At 33.3% G+C, this 23,625-nt stretch overlaps 1 protein-coding gene across 7 annotated transcripts in view; it reads left to right on the forward strand.

Moving 5' to 3' along the window:
• The window catches only part of PCNX1 (pecanex 1), a 132,963-nt gene that overhangs the window by 24,236 nt on the left and 85,102 nt on the right, over positions 1–23,625 (forward strand). For 5 of the 7 annotated variants that reach the window (XM_016139937.2, XM_036218103.1, XM_036218102.1 and 2 more), the window contains exons 2-6: positions 1,645–1,853; positions 10,958–11,063; positions 13,825–13,870; positions 14,700–14,789; positions 21,213–22,919. In XM_016139937.2, the coding sequence (XP_015995423.2) occupies positions 1,645–1,853; positions 10,958–11,063; positions 13,825–13,870; positions 14,700–14,789; positions 21,213–22,919 (2,158 nt within the window). Of the gene's footprint in view, positions 1–1,644; positions 1,854–7,439; positions 7,546–10,957; positions 11,064–13,824; positions 13,871–14,699; positions 14,790–21,212; positions 22,920–23,625 lie in introns of those variants that run through there. The other 2 variants (XM_036218106.1, XM_036218107.1) reach the window with 2 other exon arrangements.

Consider the following 23,625-nt stretch of genomic DNA (forward strand, 5'->3'; position numbering starts at 1 on the left):
CTTAGAATTTTAAACTCAAGTCTTTACATATCGAACAAATTTTAACATTTTTAAGAAGTTTAGTTTTTTAAAATATGGCGTAATATTCTTTTAATTTAAATTGCATTTATAAGTTTAGTATTCATTTTTAAGTACATAAATTATCTGACAAATATTTCTAAGTATGTAACTTCTAAATCTGGCATTTATGGATTTTGTAAAATTTTAAATACATATTTTCAGGTTAAAATCATAAGCCTAAATCAGTTATTCAATGACATTTTTAAATTGGAATTAGTTTTATTTTTTAGATACACTAATGTGAAGGGATTCTTAATCCAAGTATTTAAAAATACCAAGTATATACCTATTATTCTCATATCCAATCCAGAAGTATTAAACTGTGGGATTGAGTTACTTTTTTCCCCTCCCAATTCCAAACCATACAGTTCCCTCTCCCTCCCAAATAACTTAAAACAAAACAAATCATATCATATCTGTATGATAAACCTGCCTGGTTTACCAGGACCTTGTCAATTTCACTTTTTTTTTGGGGGGGGGGATGCAATTTGAGGTTACCTTTCCAAGAAAATTTGGAGCCTTGTTTTCAGATAACCGAATTTGAATCTTATGAAAACATTTGGAATCTAGAGTTACAGACATCCAGAGAGATTGTTTTTCTCATAAAAGTGGGCATAAGTTGAGCCTAGTTTTACAGTCTCTGCCAGCAGTGACCCTGAGGCCAGGCCTTCCAAGTCAGGTGATCTCTAAGGCCGCCACCCTGGTCTCAAGTCCACATCCCTGAATCCTCAGGTGTGATAAGTCTGCAGTCCCCACACCCAGGATGCCTCTCACGCGTTTCAGTTAATCCATTTATTACTTGATTGTGTTCTGTAGTCTTTTTTTTTTTCTATTTGGCAGTCTACAATTTTTAAGTATTTAAGTGTTTAAATGTATTTTAAAATAAAACATACTTGAATTTTGCATGTCTTCCCATGTCTTAATCTGATTCTTTAGTCACAGTTCTGAGGTTATTCTCATGACAGTTTTAAATTACAGTTTTCTAGAACACAGAATGTTTATATCCTTAGGAAGTTACAGAGAGCATATAAACAGGGATTATATATATTTGGATTACAACCCTGTCTTATTCACGTATTACGCAATGTGATACCTTAACTCCAGTTGTATTATGAGCTTTTCGGTGTGGACTTTATGCCAGGGCTGTTCAATGGAAATGAAATGTGAGCCACATACGTAATTAAAAATTTTCTAGTAGTTACATTAAAAATAAGTAAAAATAAACAGTTGAAATTAATTTTATTAATATGTTAATTAACATGGTACTATAAATGTTATTTCAATGTGTAATCAACATAAAAATGATTGAAATATTTTCCATTTTTTTTCATAGTCTTCAAAATCCAGTGTTATTTATTGTGCACAACTCAGGTCAGACTAACCATATTTCAAGTGCTCAATAGCCTCATGTATCTAGTGGCTACTGTATTGGGCAGTGCTGTCCTATTCAAGTTGGTACTGTAACATAATTGTCGCTTTGTGTGTGACTGTGTATGTGTATTTTTTAGTTAAATAGTTCTCTAGTGGATGGAATGAAATATAAAATACTTAAAATGCATATCTTTTATTTTCTTTCTCTTAAAGGCCCTTCCTTCTTCTATGATTATAGTAGCAGTTTATTGTCCTGTGATAGCTGCTGTTTTCATTGTTTTGAAGATGATCAACTATCGACTCCACAGAGCACTTGATGCTGGAGAAGTTATAGATAGGAACACAAATGAGTTCACAGATCAGGGAGCCAGAGCTGAGCAAGGCAACTGTTCAACTAGGAGAAAAGACAGCAATGGACCAAGGTAAGGAAATCACGTCACTTAGTTTGTAGTGATGTAGATCTTACATGTGTACAGTGATGTGATTATTATGTTATACCTTTTCTGTTTATGTGGTTTTTTAAAATATAAATTTATTTCAATTCGAAGCTTTGTCTATTTATTTATTTATGCATGCATTCCTACAGCGCCCAGTCTTCCAAGGTGGTCTCCCATCAAGTACTAACCAGGCTTGACTGTGCTTAGCGTCTGAGATCAGATGAGATCAGGTGTGTTTAGGGTGGCATGTCTGTAGGCTTGTTTATGTGGTTTTAAGACAGTGATAGATCTAACCACTATTGATAACAATGACAAGTACAGGTTGTCGCGTTAGACCACAACAGAGGTCACTGGCATATCTGAGGGATTAAATCAATATCCTTGGCCTTACTACTAAATCACATGTGGGAACAATAATAGCTATAATTGCATAATAATTATTCACATAAAGACCAAAACAAATGAAAACAGTTTAAAGAAATGACAAAGCATGACTTATAAATCTTAGTATGTATATATACTTATATATTTATAATATATATTAACCAAATAATATTTTATTTGACACTTGTAATTTTATTTTTCACTTTATTGTAAATATTTTTAAATTTCATGTTCTCAACTTAGAAACTTAGCTGTTTCTTTCCTAGATCTTTGCATAACTGACTTCTTAGGGTTCAGCTATGTAAATATCACCTCCTCCTGGAGGCTTTCTTTTCCTGTCCCAGCTCAGGTATTCCCACTTCGACTCTGAATCGCATTCTATTACTTTGGCCTCGCCCACTTTCTCTTTTTGACAGAGGGATTTACTTTATTCATATTCAAAAGTTTATTGTGACTTTTATAGAAATAATAAGTATTATCACCAGTATAACTTAAAAAATTTACTGTTGAATACCTGACATGTATAAACTCATTCATTCTTTAAAACAATTCTTGGAGGTAGATATGGTTATTCTACTTGATTTACAGATGTGGAAACTAAGGTGAGAAAGATCAGATAATCCAGTCAGGTCTGGAGTCCATACTTTTCACCACTATGTCATGTTTCCACTGAGTATAATATTAAGTATTTGGGTGTCAAGATAGAAATGATACAAGACAAGTAATGTTTCTGTATATTTTCCAGTGCAATGAAAGCTTTCGTTTATCTCTTTTTAAATATGTTTATCTCTATCCCTAGCACGATTACTCTCTTTGTTCATTGAATAATTTACTCTTGTAATAATTTTATTTATAGCATTAATCACTATCTGAAATTATCTTACTTAATCGTTTATTTGAATTTATAAACCTCTCGAAGGCAAGGGCCTTTTCTTACAAACTATTATAATTCTAGGTTCTAAAACAATGTCTGGCACTGTTAGATACTTAGGGAATATTTGAAATAGTGAAAACACTTTTTTCTCTGATATTATGTTTGACTACATAGTATTCTATTTTGTGTATATAGCATAATTAACTATCTTGTTTTTAGTTATTTCAGTTATTTTCAAAATTGAATATTAGATTACTCTTTAAATTTTAAATGATTAAATTTTTAACAAAAAATTTAACAGAGGTAGTATTACTAGAAAGCAATACCCACGTTTAGAATTTTCAGTATACATGACCTTTTAATTACCATGATCAGCAGTTAGGGGCTTTTTTTTTTTTTTTTGGACTTTAGACAACTCTGATTTTTTTGTCAAAACTGTGATAGAGATCTTATTGTTTAATTTTTCAGTGTTTGGATTACTAGTGAGATGGAGGTATTCTTGTGTTATTGCCACTTATATTTGTTACTTTGTCAGTTGTTTGTTTTTCTATTGGTCATTTGTTTGGAGGAGATATTTATTTATGGAGGATATTTACTATCTTTTGTGTCAAGTAGTTTTTTTCAGTTTATGGCATTTTATTTATTTGCCACAGTTTACTTTTATGTGATCTGTTCTGTGAATGTTTATTAGTCGTGTGTTTGATATCAAGTTTTGTAAGCCTTTTTCTTTTCCTAAATTATATATTCACCTATATCTACTTTCAGTATTATTTTATTTTTCACTCTTAAATTGTGGTCAATCTGAAAACATTTTCTTTTCTTTTTTACATGTGTTAACTCCAATACCATTTACCGAATAATGCATTTTCTTTCCACAGTAATTTTAAATTCTTTTTTTTTTCATATAGCATACTTATGTCAGTTCCTGGACTTTGTTTTCTGCCTCATTGATTTTTCTGTCTTTTTTGTTTATACCATACTGTTATATGGCTTTCTGATATGCTTAATAATTAGCAGTGTGAATCCCTTTTTAATGGTTTTTTTTTTTTCAGTATTATCTTGGTTATTCTCATGCATATACTTGCATAGTTTTTTTTTGTGAGATATCCCCTTGTGTGCTCATTTTCCAGAAATTCCATTAAAATTTTGATGATATTTGTTTTAAGTTTGGAGAGAACACAACCTTTCAAGTAGGAAATTTGTTTCATCTAGGGACAAGGTATATTTATGTATTTATTCACTTATCTTTTATGTCTCCTAAAACCAGTTTTTTTTTTTAATGGGTTCTGAGTATTTCTTAAGTCTTTTCTATTTCTATTAGGAAATACATAACCTCGTATAGTGGGTAAGCAAACAGAATGTAGATTCTGCACTTAATCTGCTGGCCTTTAATCACTTCCTGATTGTATGACCTTGGAGAAGTTATTAAAGCTTTTTATATCTTGGCTTTCTCATCTGAATAATGAGGCAGATAATAGTACTGTCTCATAGTATTACTACAAAGAATGAATGAGAATAATTTATGTAAAGCACTTAGAACAATTCCTGATATATGGTAACCACTCAGTAATTGTTAGCTTTTAATATTTCTGGATATTGTATATATTTTTAATTGCTTTTGTTACTGAATTGTTTTTTCATTTTTTTTCAGTTAAAGAATTTTTTATTGTGAAATATATTTCCAATTAGTATATCACTTATATATGTAATTTAGAAAATAGTAATCAAGTGAATACTTAATTATTCTACACACGGCTTAAGAAATAGGACTTTGTACAAATGCCCTACAAGTTTTCATGCACTCCTCTGCAATTTTATTCTACTCTTTTTTTTGGGGGAGTGACTATTATCTTAAATTTTGTGTTAATATGCCTTCACTTTTCTTATTGTTATGCTATCTTTGTAGATATTTCTAAACATACATTATTTAATTTTATCTGCTTTATGACATCCTAAAGGGAATCATACAGTATGTATACCTAGTTGAGGGGTTTTTTTTGGTTCAGAATATTGTATTTTATAGACTTACCATGCCGATTCTTACAGCTGTCATTTATTCATATTTACTGTTGTATAGTCTGCCACTGTATGAGGAGACTACCACTTATCCATCCTTCTTGTTGATAGCTGTCCAATTTTTTTGGTCTGATAACACATTATTGTGTACGTCTCTTGTTGCACATGGTGTATATAAGCTTGTTCATAGGGTATTTTCATGTTCGGTTTTATTAGGTAATTCCAAACTGTTTGCTAGAATGATTGTACCAGTTTATACTCTCACTATTAGTGCGTGAAAGTCCTGTTGTTCCACATCCTTGTGTGTATTTGATATTGGTAAGCTTTAAAAATTTGCCATTCAAGTAAGTGTTAAATATGTCTCATTGTGACTTTTAGTGAACCTTTCTGATTTCTAATGAGGTTGAGCATCTTATATACACATTTTCCAATTAAGTTTTCTGTTTTTTCTAATGCACATTTATGTCTTGTTTCATATTTCTTTGGAGTTGTCTTTTTCTTATTAATTAATAATTTTTAATATGTTTATAATACTCCTTTATTGGTTATATGTACATTACAGACATCTCCTAGTTTATGACTTGTCATTTCACTTTCCTTAAGGTTTCTTATGATTATCATATGTTCTTAAATTTAATATAAGATTTATCTTTTTTTGGTAATTAGCATTTTTGTGACTTGCTTTTACTTATTATTTCTTTCACAGTGATCAGATAGGTAATCTCCTATATTGTCTTTTTAAAGTTTCGTGTTTCTTTTGTTTTCACATATCATTTCTACCGGAACTTACTCTAATCTGTGATGTCAGGTAGGGATTCAAGACTTGTTATTGTCTTTGTCAATAACTGGTTTAATCAGTATTTGTTAAACAGACTATCTTTTCCTTGATGATTTGCATTACTCACTCTGTCTTAAATTACGTTTCCGTATATGGTGAGGATGTTTCTGGGCTCTGTTTGTTCTGTTGATCTAGTTGCTCTGCCTGTGCCAGTACCACACTATCCTAATAACTGTAGCTTTACATCATGACTTTTAATATCTGGTGGGCAAACCTATCATGTTCCTTTTTCAAAAGTGACTTTGCTATTCTTGGCTCTTTTTGATATAAACTTTAGAGTCTTCTGTGCAAAGTCTGCAAGAATTTAGGATTTTTATTGGAATTATATTTAACCTGTAGATTTCTCTGCTGAGGATCAATAATCTTGATCATATTGAATCTCTCCATTTATTTAGTCTTTAATTAGTCTATAATGTCTTTTAGTAAAGATTTATCATTCGTTCATGAAAGGGCTAATGTAGCTTTGTTTAATTTGCCAAGTTATTTTATAGTTTTTGCTATTATAAAAATTTTTTATAATTATTTTTTGTTTTTCTTCCTTTAAATGTAGTAGTTTACTTTGTATCCAGCAACCTTATTAAATTCCCTTATTAATATTGAAACTTTGCAGGTTATTTCTTCATTTTCTGTAAATGATGACAGTTTATTTCTTCTAGTTCTTGTACTTGTTTAACTTTTTCATAGGCTATGACTTCTAGCAAATGGTTAAATTGAAATAGTATTGGTGTACATCTTTATCTTTTTCTAATCATAAAGAGATTGTTTTTAAGTTTCACCATCAAATAAGATCTTTGTTGTAGATTTTTGTTTTTGACATCCTACTTTTTCCACCTTCCCACTTGTGACTCTTGCACTCTGTTCTGAGGAAAAGAAATGAACAAGAAAGAGCCTATCCCATGCTTGATACACTATAGCTGTCAGTTTGTTGCATGAATTAATTAATATAGTAGGACTGCTTAAGCCTGATTGTTTTCATTGGCTGTGGTGCAGCAGTTCAAAAATACTTATTAAATCTTCATTTTAGAGAAAGTAAAAATTATTAATGTTTATATTGCATTTCTGATGTTTCTGGAGAGGAAATTAGCACATTGAATTTTATGATTTAAATAAAAATATTTAGGAGACCATATTTTCTCTTTTTTTATGGCAGTAATACTTGCAGTATTGTAAGGATCTGTTTAAACTATATGTTGGTGAACTTTAGGCTAAGTTTTCTGAAGAAGATTTATTCCGTTTAGGGACTTTGTTTTTATCTATTCATACGTTTATGAACATCATTGTAATCTAGTTTAGATTTGTAAATTTAGTACTGAGTGGTGCTGTGAAGTTTCTGATTAAAGCCTGAGCAGTTAATGATACTAATAATGAATTAGTTTCTGAAGTCTTCTTTATAATTCAGATTAGACCCCTTCTGCTTTTCTGCCTTTCCCTGTACCTGGTATTTTTTTTTTTTAACAGATGGGGAAATTAAGGCATAAAGGTAGAGATCCCTTGAATTTGGTGTATTGCTTACTGCAGTAAACCATTTTGCTTCTGTGAGAATTGTAAACTACTATACTTTCCAGGTATGTACTGAAATCTTCATTTTCAAAAATCTGCAAGTCTTGCTAATAAAGAAAATTCTTACTCAGCCATTTTATATGTTTAGCTACATTTAGGACACTTACAGCTGGCTCAAAGTTCTACTTTGGAATTTGTGAAAGAGAGAAGTACAGTAATTTTGCTAGAGGATTGTTTTTTTTTAAATAAAAAGAGGTGTACAGTTTTTTCTTCATCTTTTTTGCTTCCTAATACCTCCTTCCCACTCAGTATTGGCCATTGAATGTAGTATTAGATCTTTCTTTCTCAATTAGGGGTGATTTTACCCCCTAGGAAACATTTGGCGGTTTCGCTTATCACAACAAGAGGGGAGTGCTACTGGCATCTAGAGGGTAGAAGTCAGGTATGCTGCTATGCACAGGATGGTCCCCCACAGTCAAGAATTATGTTGGCCAAAAGTCAGTTGTGCTGAAATTAAGAAACCTCAGATAATGGTGTCTATGTTTGGTTTTGAACTGGAAAGAGAACAGTTCCTGTTTGTCGAAAGGCAGTAATGGTGTCTTAGACTGTGGGCTTTACAGTTTTATAGACATGGTGTTCAAATCTTGTCTTATTCCTTACTGTTATGAGTACCTATGCTCAGGTGTATGGGAAAAAAAAAGAAAAGATATGATAATATATTATAGAGTGCTGAGTATTATTTTTCTTCTCCCTTTCTACCTGAACTCAATGTACCAGTGACTCAGTTTATTTTGTTTACTTCTCTGAGACTTTAAGCAAGCATTTACACCTTTTTTTGGTTTTAGTTTTTCATCAGTAAAATGAAGATAGTAGTATATATATCATAGGTTTCAAGGGAATAGTCCATGAGAAAATAAAGCACATGCTCCTATGACTCGAATGTAATAAGTACTTGGTGAATATTTGCCTTTATTTGTTATTAATGATTTTGCATGCAGATTTTAATCATCTGGACTTGCTATCAGAAATGATGTAAAAACTAGGCTAGATTGTCCATCATCTGATGAATGGATAAACAGAATAGGCTGTACTCATTCAATGGAATATTATTCGACCACATAAAGGTATAAAGTACTAATACATGCTACAACATGGATGAGTCGTGAAAACATTGTGCTAAGTGAAAGAAGCCAGACACAAATGACCACATATTATATGGTTCAATTTATGTGAAACATCCGGAATAGGCAGATCTATAGAGACAGTAGATTAGTGGCTACTTAGGGCAGGGGGTAATGGTAAGTGCTGGAGATGGGGGTGGGTAGTATTAACTAAAGGGGTTTGTTTTTAAGGTGATAAAAATGTTCCTAAATTAACTGTGGTGATGGTTGTACAACTTTATGAATATATTAAAAACTGTCGAATTGTGCAGTTTAACTAGATGGTATATGCATTATATATCAGTAAAGCTGATGTACGTAAACTAGGCAAGATGAGAGCTCTCTTTCCTTCCTCTGGTGTTGAAAATTTTATTTCTTAATTTTTAGCTTGTTCTTCGTCTTTCAATTTCTGTGGAATCTGACTTAGAGAATATATTTCAGTGGTGATAGCAATAATTTTGCTGGTTATTACTCATTGCTAATTTGGTGTGGTGATAACTGTCGCTGTATACACACTTAAGGTTTTGGCAGATTAGAAAATTATTTCTCATTCTGGTCTATATATCTAGCAAGAGTTAGCACCAAGCAGCTAACAAACTCAAGTATGTTGAATTGGCCATCAAGTTTGTAACTCAGTTTCAATATGTTTTACTATTATCAGTGGGTAGCAACTTAGCTGATTTTCTTTATTGAGCATTAGCTAACTATAGTCTGTGGTCTGGTTAGGAACCCAGTAAGCAAACAGGGACATGATAGTTATAAAACCATTAATAATCAAAACACACTAGAATTCAAACAGCTATAGTGATACTTAAAAGGAAGGTATACTTGTAAGCAAAGTCTGCTTTACCTGTATCTTTTCATTGAAGCTATCAGAATACCCTATTCAAACAGGCTGAGGGAATTTATGGCTCACAATCCTGAAAAGTCTGTATATAAGGGATGTCGTTTCAAATGTGGCAAGCTGTGGTTTCTAACAATTGCTTCATGGTCCTGCTTCTCTTCACTAGGCTGTGCTCTTTTTTTTTTTTTTTTCATTGGCTTCTTAGACAGGCTGTCCCTTTGTGGGCATAATGTGGCTACAGGAGCTGCAGGCCTTAAGTCTTCTAATTATAGAGAAATTTCCTCTTTCAACAATAGAATACTTCTTTCTGGTCTGATTAATGCTAGCCTGAGTTGAGTCATGTGCTTATTCTATAACTAAGTTCTGTAACTAAGAGAATGGGTCATGCTGATTGACTTTGGCCAGTAGAGCTCCCCTCCTAAACCTGAAGATGGGGTCATCTTCACCTAAAACCATATGAGAGTTTGGAATGGGGTGGTTTACCAGAAGAATTTTGGGTTGCTTTTTTTGTTTTGTTAACCAGGAGGTTGAATTAGATGCTGGATGGCAAGATAGTTCACATTTGCTATAATGCCTAGCATATATACTAGAGCTTTTATCCTTGATAATTGTAGCTAAATAAATTTATTTAATACTTACTCTAGATGGAATAAGTAAAAAACTTGGGGCAAAAAGTAGGATTATGATAACTTTTAGGTCTGAGTTTTCCTAAAAGTTGAGTTCCTAAGGAATGTTATTTTAAAATTTTATAAGTTTTTCTGAAGTTTGGTGTGATCTTTTTGGGAAACCCATTATCTTTTAAGTACTATATGTAGATTTCTTCACTTCTCTGAACTTAGCACTTTTCTCTTGTTAAATGCTCCTTGATACTTTACAGTGAATGTCATTTTACTTTTTTAACTTAAGCTTTTTAACTCATTCACACATCTAAAATCTTTGGTTTCTAATTCTGTAAAACAAATTAGTATCCCAGTTAAATGCTGTTAACTTAAAAAATACAGATAAAAATAACTTGACCAGAATGCGTGTTTCCTTTCGTGTTTATTATTGTGTCATTCAGCTCAGTCAGACTGCTCTTGGAGAGTGGTAGGTAAGATCTGATTATTTTCTGTGTTTACAATGGCTGATTTCTCTTTGATCTTAGGAAACAAAAGGCAAATCATTTTTTTGCTAGAGTGTTTTTGCGGCACATATTATAAAACATGCTATATTTAGTATGCTGCAATTGTAATCAAGATTAGTTTCTAGTGGACTGGGTATACACAGTTTGGGAGAGTGCTTTAAATATTTCAAATAGTGATATAGCTATAAAATAATTCAAATTATTAGACTCATAAATGAGGAATGATCTCTTTTTTTGCCATTTGATGTATTAAAAATCAGAACCTCTTTTTTATAGAAAAAAATGATAAAAAGAAAACTGTTGGTGGCAAATAATGGCAGTTACTCTCTTTCTATCATTTTTTCCCATAGTGATCCTGGTGGAGGGATTGAAATGTCCGAGTTCATTCGTGAGGCCACACCACCAGTTGGTTGCAGTTCAAGAAATTCTTATGCTGGCCTAGATCCAAGCAACCAGGTAGGAACCCATGTGATTTTATTTTGCCCTTTTCTCTCCTGATGATGATGGTCTCAGGAATTCTCTTGTTTATAATAGTCAGTTCGTGTTTGGTTTTATCTTGCTATTTAATTTTTGATTATTTAGTAGTAGTATTTTTTATTAACATTCTTTTTAACTGAATTTTCATAGGAACTATATTTTTGCTAAGCACGAAGCTTAGTAAACAGTTAAAAATATTCCAAAGCTTATTTTTTATTGGCTACATTGAGTTTATTAGTAGTTTTAATATGTTGTGTATACTTATTTTTACTTTCACTGCCATTTAACTTTTATACAGCATAGCATACATACCTTAAGTGTACAGCTCAGTGGATTTCTGTATATATATGCACACCCATTTAATTGCCATCCAGATCAAGGAAGTCCCTCATGCCCCTTCAACTTAATATTAACCTATATTATAAGCCAGTTTCTTATTGTATACACCCATCCCTCAGTTTATGTGGGTTATCTGTTCCATGTGTCTTTTTTTATGTGGAAGAAAACTGTATAAAAAGAGTCCACCAGTAATAAAAAAAATGCAAAAAAAAGGCCAATATAAGTCATAAAAATAATCATTTCACGTATTTTCACAAAAAATGCTAATGAAAATTCAGAAAAAAAAAACAAAATAAGCTTTATTTGCTGTCGACGTCTCTACTGTAAAGCAATCAACCTTCTCTTTTTAATTGGCACAAGGTCACTATCCTTGTTGCTCGAAATATTTGGAAGTACTACTTTGGTTTCATTATTTATGTTTATGATTTTGGATGATCTTTTTTCAATCTCATCTTTTGCTAAGTTTTCATAAATTCTTCGACATTCACTGCAACATTTTTAAAAATATTTTTGAAATTTTAAGACTCGTTGGATGTTTGAATCAATATCTAGAATTGCAGTTTCCCAGTTTTGTGGCCAGTTGAAGAGCTTTGTAAATATTTTCTTCAGTGAATCAAGGTCACTGCCATATTCATCAGCAGGATGGTCTTCATATAGTAAGCGAATTAATTCATTATCATTTAATTCATGATCAACCAGTAATTCGTTAATATCATTACATTCAAATTATCAGAGCCTTCTTCTTGAAATTTATTTAATAAATTAATAATACCAGTTAATCCCTTTTTCAGTTGTTGGAACCATATTCCTTGATACAACAACTTCTGGCCATATTGCTTTCCAGTAAGCATTTAAAGTTGATGACTTTATATCACTCAAAGCTAAAGCAGTATTCTTGATGTAACTTAAAGATAACTTAAAATTTTGTATTTATTCCTTGTTTTTATAACTGTAAATGATTCCTTCAAGTTTATTAAAAATATCATTAAAACTCCATTTAATATAATTACTCTTAAAAATGGAAATAATGCCATGATCTAAAGGAAAGTCAAGGAAGTTGTATTTGATGGCAAATATTTATATTTGGATGTTCTAAATTATGTGGATGGCCAAGTACATTATCTAAAATTAAAAACATTTTATAAAGAAGACATTTTTTCCTTCACATAGTTTTCTACTTAAAACGTTTGTAAAACCAATCCTGAAGAACATCAATAGTCACCCATGCTTTTTTATTTGCCATCCAATGAATGGGAAGATCATTAATAATTGTGTTAGTATTAGTTCTTTGTTCACTGCTGAGTTAAGGTATTTTTTAGAAAGACCAGTCGCAAATATTGGAAATGAAAAAGAAAGAACCATGTAAAATGAGACCACGGTAAATAGAAACCGCATATAAAAAGCCCATGTAAACGAGGGAAATAGTTATTGCATATAAAAAAAAAACATGGGTTAAAAAATACTGTGTAAATTGAAGGACAGGTGTACTTCTGTTCAATTAAATCAGTGAAAGGAAAGACTTGCTAAAATGCAAAGTAATTTTTGAATGTTCTTAATTTTATTCTAAGGTGTTAAATCTGACCATTTTCTTCTCGAATCCCTTGAAAATAGATTGTAGAGTTACCAAGACTTGTTGATTTAGTAATTTTCATGTTATATTTTGCTTTCTTAATGTGTTTGTGGAATTTGTAGTGTTTGTTTCTATAATTTTTATAATAGTATAATAAATGATGGTTGTGAAATTTTAGGGAAGTGTTATGCCTTCTTTAGTATAAGCACTAAATGTTCAGTAGATTTTAGTTTGCTAAAAATTCATTTTTCATGGATGGCTTAGTTTTTAATTCTTTCTAGTATGTTATAGCAGTCTACAAAGACATACTTACTTTATGTCTGGAACTGAGGAAAGTACATATTTATTCATGAACAATTTGACAGTTGAAGATTTAGATTGCTCTTCATGGCATGTATATTTTTTCCCTCCAAACCTTTCCTTTATATGACCTGATAAGTCTAAATTTATTTTAGATAGACTCAACACCTATTTTGCTTTTGTTTATAACATGAACATATCATGGTGCAATATAAAAAATGATAGTAATTGTATGATTGCTTAAGGTTGGAGGCTTCCCTCCATGGGGCCTCTGCCAGTCCTGAGCGTGCAGAGAGATGCAGCCGTTCGGTGTCCCAGCACATCTGTGGGACATACGTTCACAGTGTGTGCTCCAGCAAACAGGTTGTGGCTCTGATGTGCAATGCCTAAAGGGTATGTTTTAATATTGATAAGTGACTGATAACATGTTTTGATAATATGATAATTTTTTGATTTTCTTGCTAATGTATGTTGATAATGACATAGCTAGCATTTTAATTAGTTTTACTTAAATTCATGTCATGTTTTCAGATTGGATCTGGTTCTTCTCGTCTTGGAACAGCAGCAACTATTAAAGGTAGATGTGATCTAACTTGGAAATTGTCTATGACTTTCCATTTCATTTCTGATTTTAATAAAGATAACAAAGTACCGTTTATTCATGTGAACTGAAAATTATTTTATAGATAGAAATTATTTTGTAGATAAAATTATGTATCTTATAGTAAAAATTACTTGGTTTAAATTAAATTGTCTCCTTTTCATCATCCAAATTTCACAAACGTATTTGACCATTTGCATTACATTGTAAATTTTTATCTCTAAGAAACTTCCTTGCCTTGAGGGAAGATACTTTCATGGGTTTTGCTGAGGTTTGTGGAAAATTGAGTAAATTATTGTGAAACCTTTAAATTGGATGCAAATGAGACACTAAAAGAAGTGTTTTTCTGTACATCTTATATATATCTTTTATCCAATATACCTATTTCAGATAAATTCATATTATTTTTACTCTGTAATTTTTTAGATTTCTGGTTTGCTCTGGGAAGGAAATTTATGTTGTTTCAAGTTGTTATATAATTTTCATTTCTTTTTAAAAACTTTTTTTTTGAACAAATAGTTTTATTAGCTAACAAACAATATGAAGCTTTCCATATGATTTGGTTTATAGGGCTATGGGAATAATTATGTGGTCTGATAGTCTGTGATACTTCCTGTTAGTTCACTGCGTCTTCCATTATTATAACTCTTGATATACAAAAACTGCTTTAGTAGATATAGTGTGCTGATATAGTGTATGGTTAACTAGTATAGTAGAGATCTATGATACTTGATATCCTTCCTCATTATGCTGTAGCATACAGTCTTTACTAACATATCTTCACATGTTTCTCTTAACTTTGTAGGAGATACAGACACTGCTAAAACTTCTGATGATATCAGTTTAAGTCTGGGCCAGAGCTCTAGTCTTTGTAAGGAAGGAAGTGAAGAACAAGGTAAGAACATTATACTTCACAGTGACATTGTATTTTGTGGTGGACCAGGATAAGTTTGTAGAATATGCCTCTTACATTTTGGCAGAAGTTAATCATAATTTAATATGGTATTTTTAAGAAGCATTAAAATCATTTACTAGGATAACACTGCAGTGTTAGAAGTACTTTTAGCTTCCTAGAATTCAGTTGTGCATGTTCTGCTGAGTAAACATGGTGGGAAAGATTTTATGAGCATATGCCCCAGAGTGAGTATGAGATGAGAGATGAGAATCTGCTATCCTTCTTGTCAGTCAGAGTGTCTTGCCTGGCGTGGTGATAACCTGAATGTAGAACTGCTATTTTTCATTCAGTGTAACCTCTAAATGCCAGCTATTTCATGTCTTGCCTAATAGTATGTTTTAACAGAAAAATAACTTGCTGTTGAAGTTTCTGAAAAACTGTATGTCTTTCTCCAACATGGTAACTCCTGTAGTAGATTTTTAATAGAAATTTTGGCTTTAAGTTATTTTTTTTCCCTTCATATTCAACTCCATCGTAAATGAGTACTCTGGATTTTCTTGGCGTTTGCTTTCTTTTTTTTAATAACTGCCACATTTTTACGTTTGATTTTTAATTTTAAAACATGAAAGGATAGATGTGTCAACCCCATTTATCCCATGTTATATAATCAGTGAGACAGAAAATTGTTTCCCTATTCTCACGCAGCCTGTTCGTTATTAGTCTGTGGGAGGTGTTTGGTAGACAGGCAGGCTGACGATTTTCCTGTACTTGGTTATGAAACTGATTTATGAAATGACAAATAGACCACTAAATTATGACATTTTCCTATTAATTTAGTATTTTACCCAGGTCTAATTTTTACAAGCATATTTTGTTACTGGTACTTGGAATTTTAAGTTTATCGCTGTGACTGCTTTGTTTTGAATTGTAGTACCCCATCATTGTTTATTTGCTTTTGTGGACTACCCCTGCCAGCCTACTCTTTTCCACTAAAAAAATACTCCTAAATGTACTGTATGATACAGAAATTATTTTCTTATAAAAAGTAAAGATGAATTCGTTGGTTTGAGAATTATAGTATCTCATTCTATAATATGTAATTATGAGAATATCTCAAAAACTAGGTATTGATCTTAGAGGGGCTAGCACCATTGTATTTATGGGTCATATATTTTTATTTTATATCTGGAAAGTACCATGCACAAGCAAGAAGTTTCTAGAGTGGCAGGTTAGGAATTCTATACACACCTGGCAGACACACATGGACACAGATAATGTCTTACATTCACTGACTACGTACTTATTAGGTAGGTTAGGGGTCAGCACACTTTTTATATAAACGGTCAGATAGCTTTGTATTGACACATCGTCTCTCTTATAACTACTCTAACTGCTATTGTAGAGTGAAAGGTGCCATAAATAATGCTAAATGAGTGGGCATGGCTGTGTTAAACTACGACTTTACAGAAAGAGACAGAGTGCTGATTTGGCTCCATGGGCCTTAGTCTGTCAACCCCTGGTTTCAGTCGTCTTCTAAGTGCGTTATTAAACACATTCACTCAGTTGATCTTTACTGTAAGCATTTGATGTTAATATTATTTTCATTTTACAGATGACATATAGCTTAGAGAGGTTATTAAAAAACGTGCCCAAAGTCACACAGCTACAAAGTGGTAGTTCTTTAATTGCAATCTAGTTTTGAATTATGCTTTTAATGCTATATTATACTACTGTCGTATAGTTTTGTACCTTGCTTTATCACATACCATTTTTCCACATAATTAACATTTAACAGATAGTATCTAGTACTCATGATGTACTGAGCATCATTCTAAGAATTGGAAATAAATTAGTGAGCAAACAGACAAAAAGTTCTACTCTCATGTAGCTTCCATACTCTTATTATGGAATTATACTCTTACAAATATATATGTAGTAATAGAGACAGAGGATAGGGAGTGGGGGCCAGAGAATTATAAGTTTAAGTAGAGTGGTCCAGGGAAAGTCTCACTGAGAGCAAAACCTAAAAGAGGTGAAGAAGTAAGCTATCATGATATTTGGGGATAAGGTGCTTCCCTCTAGGCAGAGGTAACAGCACAGGCAAAAGTTCTAAAGTAGGAACAGGCCTGTCAGGTTTGAAAAATAGTGAGGCTGGTGTGGAGTATGTGAGAGGACATTATATAGTCTTGAAAGCCATTTTAAAGATTTTGGTTTTAATTTCCAGTGAGATGAGGAATTACTGAAGGTTTCGAGCAGAGGAATGTCATGATCTGTGTTATATTTTAACAGACTTACTTGACTCCTATATTGAGAAAATGTTAAAAGGGGCAAAGGCTGAAGCAAGGAGCTCAGTTAGCAAGATTATTGCAATACTCCAGGACACAGATTAGGGTAGTCTGAGTGTGTAGAAGACATTAATGAGAGGATTTGTTGCTGTTGATGTTGATGGACTAGATATATCATGTGAGAGAAATAATAGTCATGGATGACTAAGGTTTTGGGTTAAGCAGTGAGGAGGATGTACTCCCTGTTAACTGAAAGGGGAAAGACTGAGAAGGAGCAGATTTAGGGCTACGGAGAGCAAGGAGAAGGAAGGTAAGTCAAGGAATTCAGTTTGGGGCATGTAAGGTACAAGATGCTGTTATACCGCTAAACAGCAATAATTAGTAGATAATTAGATAGATCTGGATTTCAAGTAGGAAGTCTGGGTTGAAGTTTTAAATTTGGGAGTTTTCAGTATGTAAATAGCCCTCCAAACATTCAGTCATGCCAGCTGTAGGATTGTGTTATCATGAAGCTAATAAACAGGGCAAATGTGCATTGTTAGCCAGCTCGGAGTTTAGGTGGCCTGGCTCTCTCATCCAAATCTGCATTAGTCTTGGCTACGGTTTGGCACCACCTAGTGGCAGTTCATTCTGGTTTATCTGTCAATTGGAGCTCTTCTGGTTCTTTGGCTAGTTTGGATTTACAAGGCAGTGACTTTTAGTCAGTTGGTTAACTGTTAGTTGATGAGCTGGCCCTTATTTTATCAATACAATTCAGGATATTTGAGAGAAAACTGAGCTTTGGGGTATGTGTGCTCTCCTTTTTCACTTCCAGGAATGGATATCTACAGTTCCCTTCTCCAGCCTCACTCATGTATTCCTTCCTCAAGATCAGAACTCTAGCCCAGTGAGTACTGGGGCTAGGTAGAAGATGGAAGAACTAGTTCTAGGTATTCTAAATTTTAGTAATGGGGCCAGAAAAATGAATGAGTTTTCTACACAGAAGAGAGAATATAGATAGGAATATGAAAAGTTTGAAGAATTGAGCTCTGCACCACTCCAGTTTAATAAGTCCAGGAGACTGAATCTAACAACTGGTGAGGTGAGGAAGCCAAGAGGGCTGTAGCCGGTGTTTCATGCAGAGTGATCATCATCAGTTTTGTCAGATGTTGCTGATAGGTCAGGTGATAAGAGACTGAGGTTTGACCATTAGATTTAACAGCGCCGATGACCTTGATAAGCATCTTACTGGAGTGGGAATGCATGTAAGAGAGAATCAGAGGAAAAGAACCGAAAACTATATAGGGTACTCTTGGTGAATTTACGTAAAGGGGATCAGAGATACAAGGTGATACTAGGGGAAGTGAGGATAAAAGATTTGAATTTTGTAAGAATATGTAGGAGAAATAACAGCTTGTTTTCTATAATTGATGGGGATGATTTATTAGAGAGGAGGAAAGTATGATTTTTGTTTATAAAAGTAATATATGTTCATTTTAGAAAATACAGTTAAGAATGAAGAAGAAAATAATTCACACTCCTGCCACTGAGATAACTGTTGTTAATACGTTTTAATGTATCACTTTTTTCTTATTTTTTTACTGTGATATATTTTACATACCATAAAATTCACCTTTCTAAGTGTACATTTTAGTGGTTTTTAGTGTATTCACTAGGTTATGTATCCATCACCGTTATCCAATTCTAGAACATTTTCATTATAACTCAAAAGAAACCCATTTCTTTCTTCAACCAGGCCCTGGCAACCACTGATCTATTTTCTATCTTAATGTATTTACCTATTTTGGATATTTCATATAAATTATGAAATTTTTAAATTCATATAGAATTATATAATATGTGGCTTTTTGTGTCTGGCTTTAACTTGGCATGTTGTAGCATTATTAAGACTTTATTTCTTTTTATGGTATATTACTTTTAACATTTCTACAAACATGTGTATATACCCTTAGTATTTTTTTTAACTCGTACAGATTGGAATAAAACTTTTTATATAGTTCCTTCTTTTTATCTAAGTATTTTCTCATATTATTACATAATCTTTGAAAACATGTTTCAGTGTCTGCATGATGTTATTAATAGACATCATAATTTAGTCAATCTTTTTTATTGTAGATTTTTATACTTTTTGTGTTTTAAGAAGTTTTATAACCTGAGATGAACAATTTTTTGATAAAACCTTATATTCATATATGATTTTATCCTTTAGCAACAATTTTTAGAAATAGATTACTGGTCACAAGTGACTATACTTTTGGAAGTTTTTGGGCTGTATCACCAGATTGCATTACAGAAAGTCATCCCAGTTTCATCATGAGCAGTATGTGAACATGCTTTTCTTACCTAAATACCACTAGTAGCAATGATTGGAAAAAATTGAATTATGTGAAAAAAAGTATATCTCCGTGTTGATTTGATCCTTTCTCGGACTGACTGTATTACTACCAGTAAGAGAGATGTCCAGGAAACCATATTAAAAGTTTCCTAAAACCAGCTAAAGTTAAACTTTTTATGGTATATTTATTTAGCAACATTGAAAAAAGTGCACATATTAAGGTAAGTTTGGCTGTGCCTTTTAAAATGAAAACCTTAAATTTCTGCTTTATTAATGTTTTAGAAAGGAGTTGGTTTTGATTAACATTTTGTTAAAGTCTTTTTTTTGCATATAGAATTAGTGATTTTTGGCTACTTCAGTTTTTATTCTACAAAAGTCAATGTGAATTTCACACCATTCTGTACTTGCTTATTAGAGATATATAGTTTTTAGAAATAACTATAATTTCATACTGTAAAAAAGTAAATACAGTACTAACTTTAAATTTAATTTTGGTGTTTAGCGTATATAACCCAAGCATAGTGACAGCTCTTTTGGACAAATGATAACAACATGGATTTTACTTACCTTGAAGACTTTAAAACATAAGAAAAGGCCTAATAGGTCATTTGTAAATCACAATTATGTAGTACATTCTAGAGACTGACTCTGAATTTTTAATTATTTAGATATAATCTAGATTTAGATTTTTTTAAAATTAAGCATTTCTAATAATTTATTCTTTCTATACATTAATCTTAGGGGGAAATGTGTGCTTTTATTGTTGAGATTCTACTGGAACAGTCAGACTTATTACATATTCTATTGTATTTTTTTCTATGCAGTTACAAGAAAAAATAATTTTTCTTTTTATTGAACTAAAAGCAGATTCAACCATCCTTGTCTGTCAAAAGTGTACAAAAAATCAGCTATTGTGTAGTTTGGTTATCAAACTTTATTTCAAGATAAATTACAGTGTGAGTAGATAGATGGATTTATTTATATCTACACACATCGTATATATGGTAACTCAAGTCACTAATCAGTGCCCTAAAGGGAGGGTGAAAGGTATTGTCATACAGATATCAGGGGATATGTATTTTTTCATGAGGCATTTTGTAATTGCTGCATCAATGATGAAACAAGAAAATGCAGTATTTTGCCTCATAATTATTGTTTTAATCTTTTCAATCATTCTGAACATGAAGATGTATGTTGTTTGGGCATTAGTCAGCCTTTTGATTTTTTTTCTATTTCTAATGACTAGGTTTTTGTTGATTTGTAAAACATTGGTCTTTCAAAGAGATTTTTGTATTGCGTTAGTGAAGTAAAATAATGATAGCTACCATTAATTTTGCATATTAAAGTTAGGGATATGCAGCAGTAGTTGTCAGACGCTGTGCAGAGCAATGCATGTCACATGTCAGTTATTCCATCGTTCTACTCGCTGAGATTCCTACTGCATTTTACACATGAGAAAACAGGCTTAGAAAGGTAACCCAGGGCTACCTAATTAGTTAGAGACAGAGCTCACATAAAAATCCAGGTCAATTTTAAATATAATCCTTTGTTATCTGTTATTTTATTGTTATTCTGTAGAACCTCTTCTGAGGTGATTAGTTCATTCCATCAATAGAATGCTTTCTTTTTGCAGCTGTGAAGTAGAAACCAGCTCTTTGGATTGATGAGCCAACTATTCAGTAAACTACTTTAGAAATTGTTTTTACTTGATTTACTGTATGCTGCGAACTCTTTCCATCGTTAAACAGTAAAAAAGCAGATCGTAGATTTGTTTTAACATTTCCAAATATGTGTTTGAAACAGATTTGGCAACTGATCGGAAGCTCTTCCGTCTGGTCTCCAATGATTCCTTCATCTCCATTCAGCCTTCCTTATCTTCTTGTGGACAGGACTTACCACGGGACTGCAGTGACAAAGCGAGCCTGCCAAGTCACAGCCACCACCATCATGTCGATCAGTCTCTGTCCAGTGCATGTGATACCGAAGTAGCTTCTCTTGTTCCTTTGCATTCACACTCTTATAGGAAAGATCACCGGCCACGAGGTGTGCCACGGACTTCTAGCTCTGCTGTGGCTTTTCCAGATGCTTCACTGAATGACTTCCCTCTGTACCAGCAAAGACGTGGCTTAGATCCAGTTAGCGAGTTAGAATCTTCCAAGCCTCATTCTGGATCCAAAGAATCCTTGGTGGAAAATTCTGGTTTATCCGGGGAATTTCAGCTTGTTGGTGAGCTGAAAAACAGTAAGTCTCAGCCACCTATAAAGAGTGGGAAGAGCAAACCTTTGAAAGCAGACAAAAGCATGGACAGCTTGAGGAGCCTGAGCACGCGCAGTAGTGGGTCCACAGAGAGCTATTGCAGTGGAACGGACCGTGATACCAACAGTACTGTCAGCAGCTATAAGAGTGAGCATACCAGCTCAACTCACATAGAGAGCATCTTGTCAGAGCATGAGGAGTCTCCTAAAGTAGGAAAGAAAAATGGTAGGAAAAAAGAGTGCTGTGCTGACCCAGAGGACAAGAGTAGCTGTACCAGTGACAAAAGGACTAGTAGTGAAAAGACTGCTTTGGAAGTGAGTACAAATAGTGGGGTTCAAGAGGCCAGGGACTGTAATACCTCTGATGATGTTCACAGTCAGAGAGGTCTCAGCACCTCTGCATCTGAAGAAGCCAATAAAAATCCCCACGCAAATGAATTTACTTTGCAAGCGGACAGACCACTTGGGAAAACAGCTGAAAACAAAGAGGAGCAGAGTGATAAGCCCGCTGTTTCAGTGGACTCAAAAGTTGGGAAAGATATTGGCGGAAAGCAAAAGGAAGGGGATGTACGACCTAAATCCTCCAGCTTAATCCACCGGACAGCCTCTGCCCATAAGTCGGGCAGGAGACGGACAGGAAAAAAACGGGCCAGCAGTTTTGATTCAAGTCGGCATAGGGACTATGTTTCTTTTCGAGGTGTTTCTGGTACCAAACCACACAGTGCTATATTCTGTCACGACGATGACTCTAGTGACCAAAGTGACTTGAGCAGAGCATCTAGTGTTCAGTCTGCTCACCAATTCAGCAGTGATAGCTCTTCTAGCACCACTTCTCATTCGTGTCAGTCCCCTGAGGGCAGATACAGTGCTCTGAAGACCAAACATGTTCCTAGAGAAAGGGGCACCGACTCTGAGCACACACACAAATCTCGTTTGGGTCCGGAAGGATCTGGCAAAAAGCGGACGACACGTCGGACTTCCAGCACAAATAATGCCAAGACTCGAGCCCGAGTGCTGAGCCTGGACAGTGGCGCAGTAGCGTGCTTGAATGACTCCAGCAGGCTGCTGGCACCCCAAAGTATAAAACCCTTAACCACTTCAAAATCAGATCTCGAGGCCAAAGAGGGAGAGGTGCTAGATGAGCTCTCTTTATTGGGACGGGCTTCCCAGTTAGAGACAGTTACTCGGTCTAGGAATAGCTTGCCAAGCCAGGTAGCATTTCCTGAAGGCGAAGAGCAAGATGCAGTCAGTGGAGGTAAGTAAATTACAGGACAAGATTTCCCCAAGAGTTAACTGCAGTTATTGATGCTATTGATTACAGTGATATTTATTAAGATATGTTTTGTGTTAAAATCCTCCCATCCACTATGTTATTAAAATAGATTTTTTTTTTTTCCATGAAGGAGTTGGTTATCTTTGAAAAGAGTTTGGTACATATTTGGAACATCAAGAAAATATTTTTTTCAGCTGTATTTGAATATGTCAATTTGTTTTTGATGGCATTCACTTTTGCTAAGCCAGTTACTACCTGTTAATATTTTACAAGGAGCAACAAAAATTGGTCCTCTTCCCTCCTTGTACAATATCAGCAATAGAATGTAGAATTTTATTAGGCCACCCAATTAATCATTTCTTATATACTATTTACCACTGAACTTTCAGAATTAGAACCTGTTATATAAGATTTTTCCAAATACTGCTTTAGCTCCATCTGTGTACTTTGGAAACTTTTATGGCTCTTTTATGTCTGTCTCTAGAGTTTTATTTTTGTCTAATTCAAGTTTTAGGCATTAACCTTTTTTCCCTGTAACTTCACACTTAAAGTTTATTAAATTGAAGTTTGTAGTTTATATTGGCACTTAGTATCCATTAATGGATATATGATTATCCCTATAACAGTGATGGTGTTTTAGCTAAGGTAATAGCTTATTTGTTGTAGGTTTATGAAAAATTGTGCAAAA

Source organism: Rousettus aegyptiacus, unplaced genomic scaffold (assembly GCF_014176215.1).
Source record: "Rousettus aegyptiacus isolate mRouAeg1 unplaced genomic scaffold, mRouAeg1.p scaffold_m13_p_3, whole genome shotgun sequence".
Classification (NCBI taxonomy): Eukaryota; Metazoa; Chordata; class Mammalia; order Chiroptera; family Pteropodidae; genus Rousettus; species Rousettus aegyptiacus.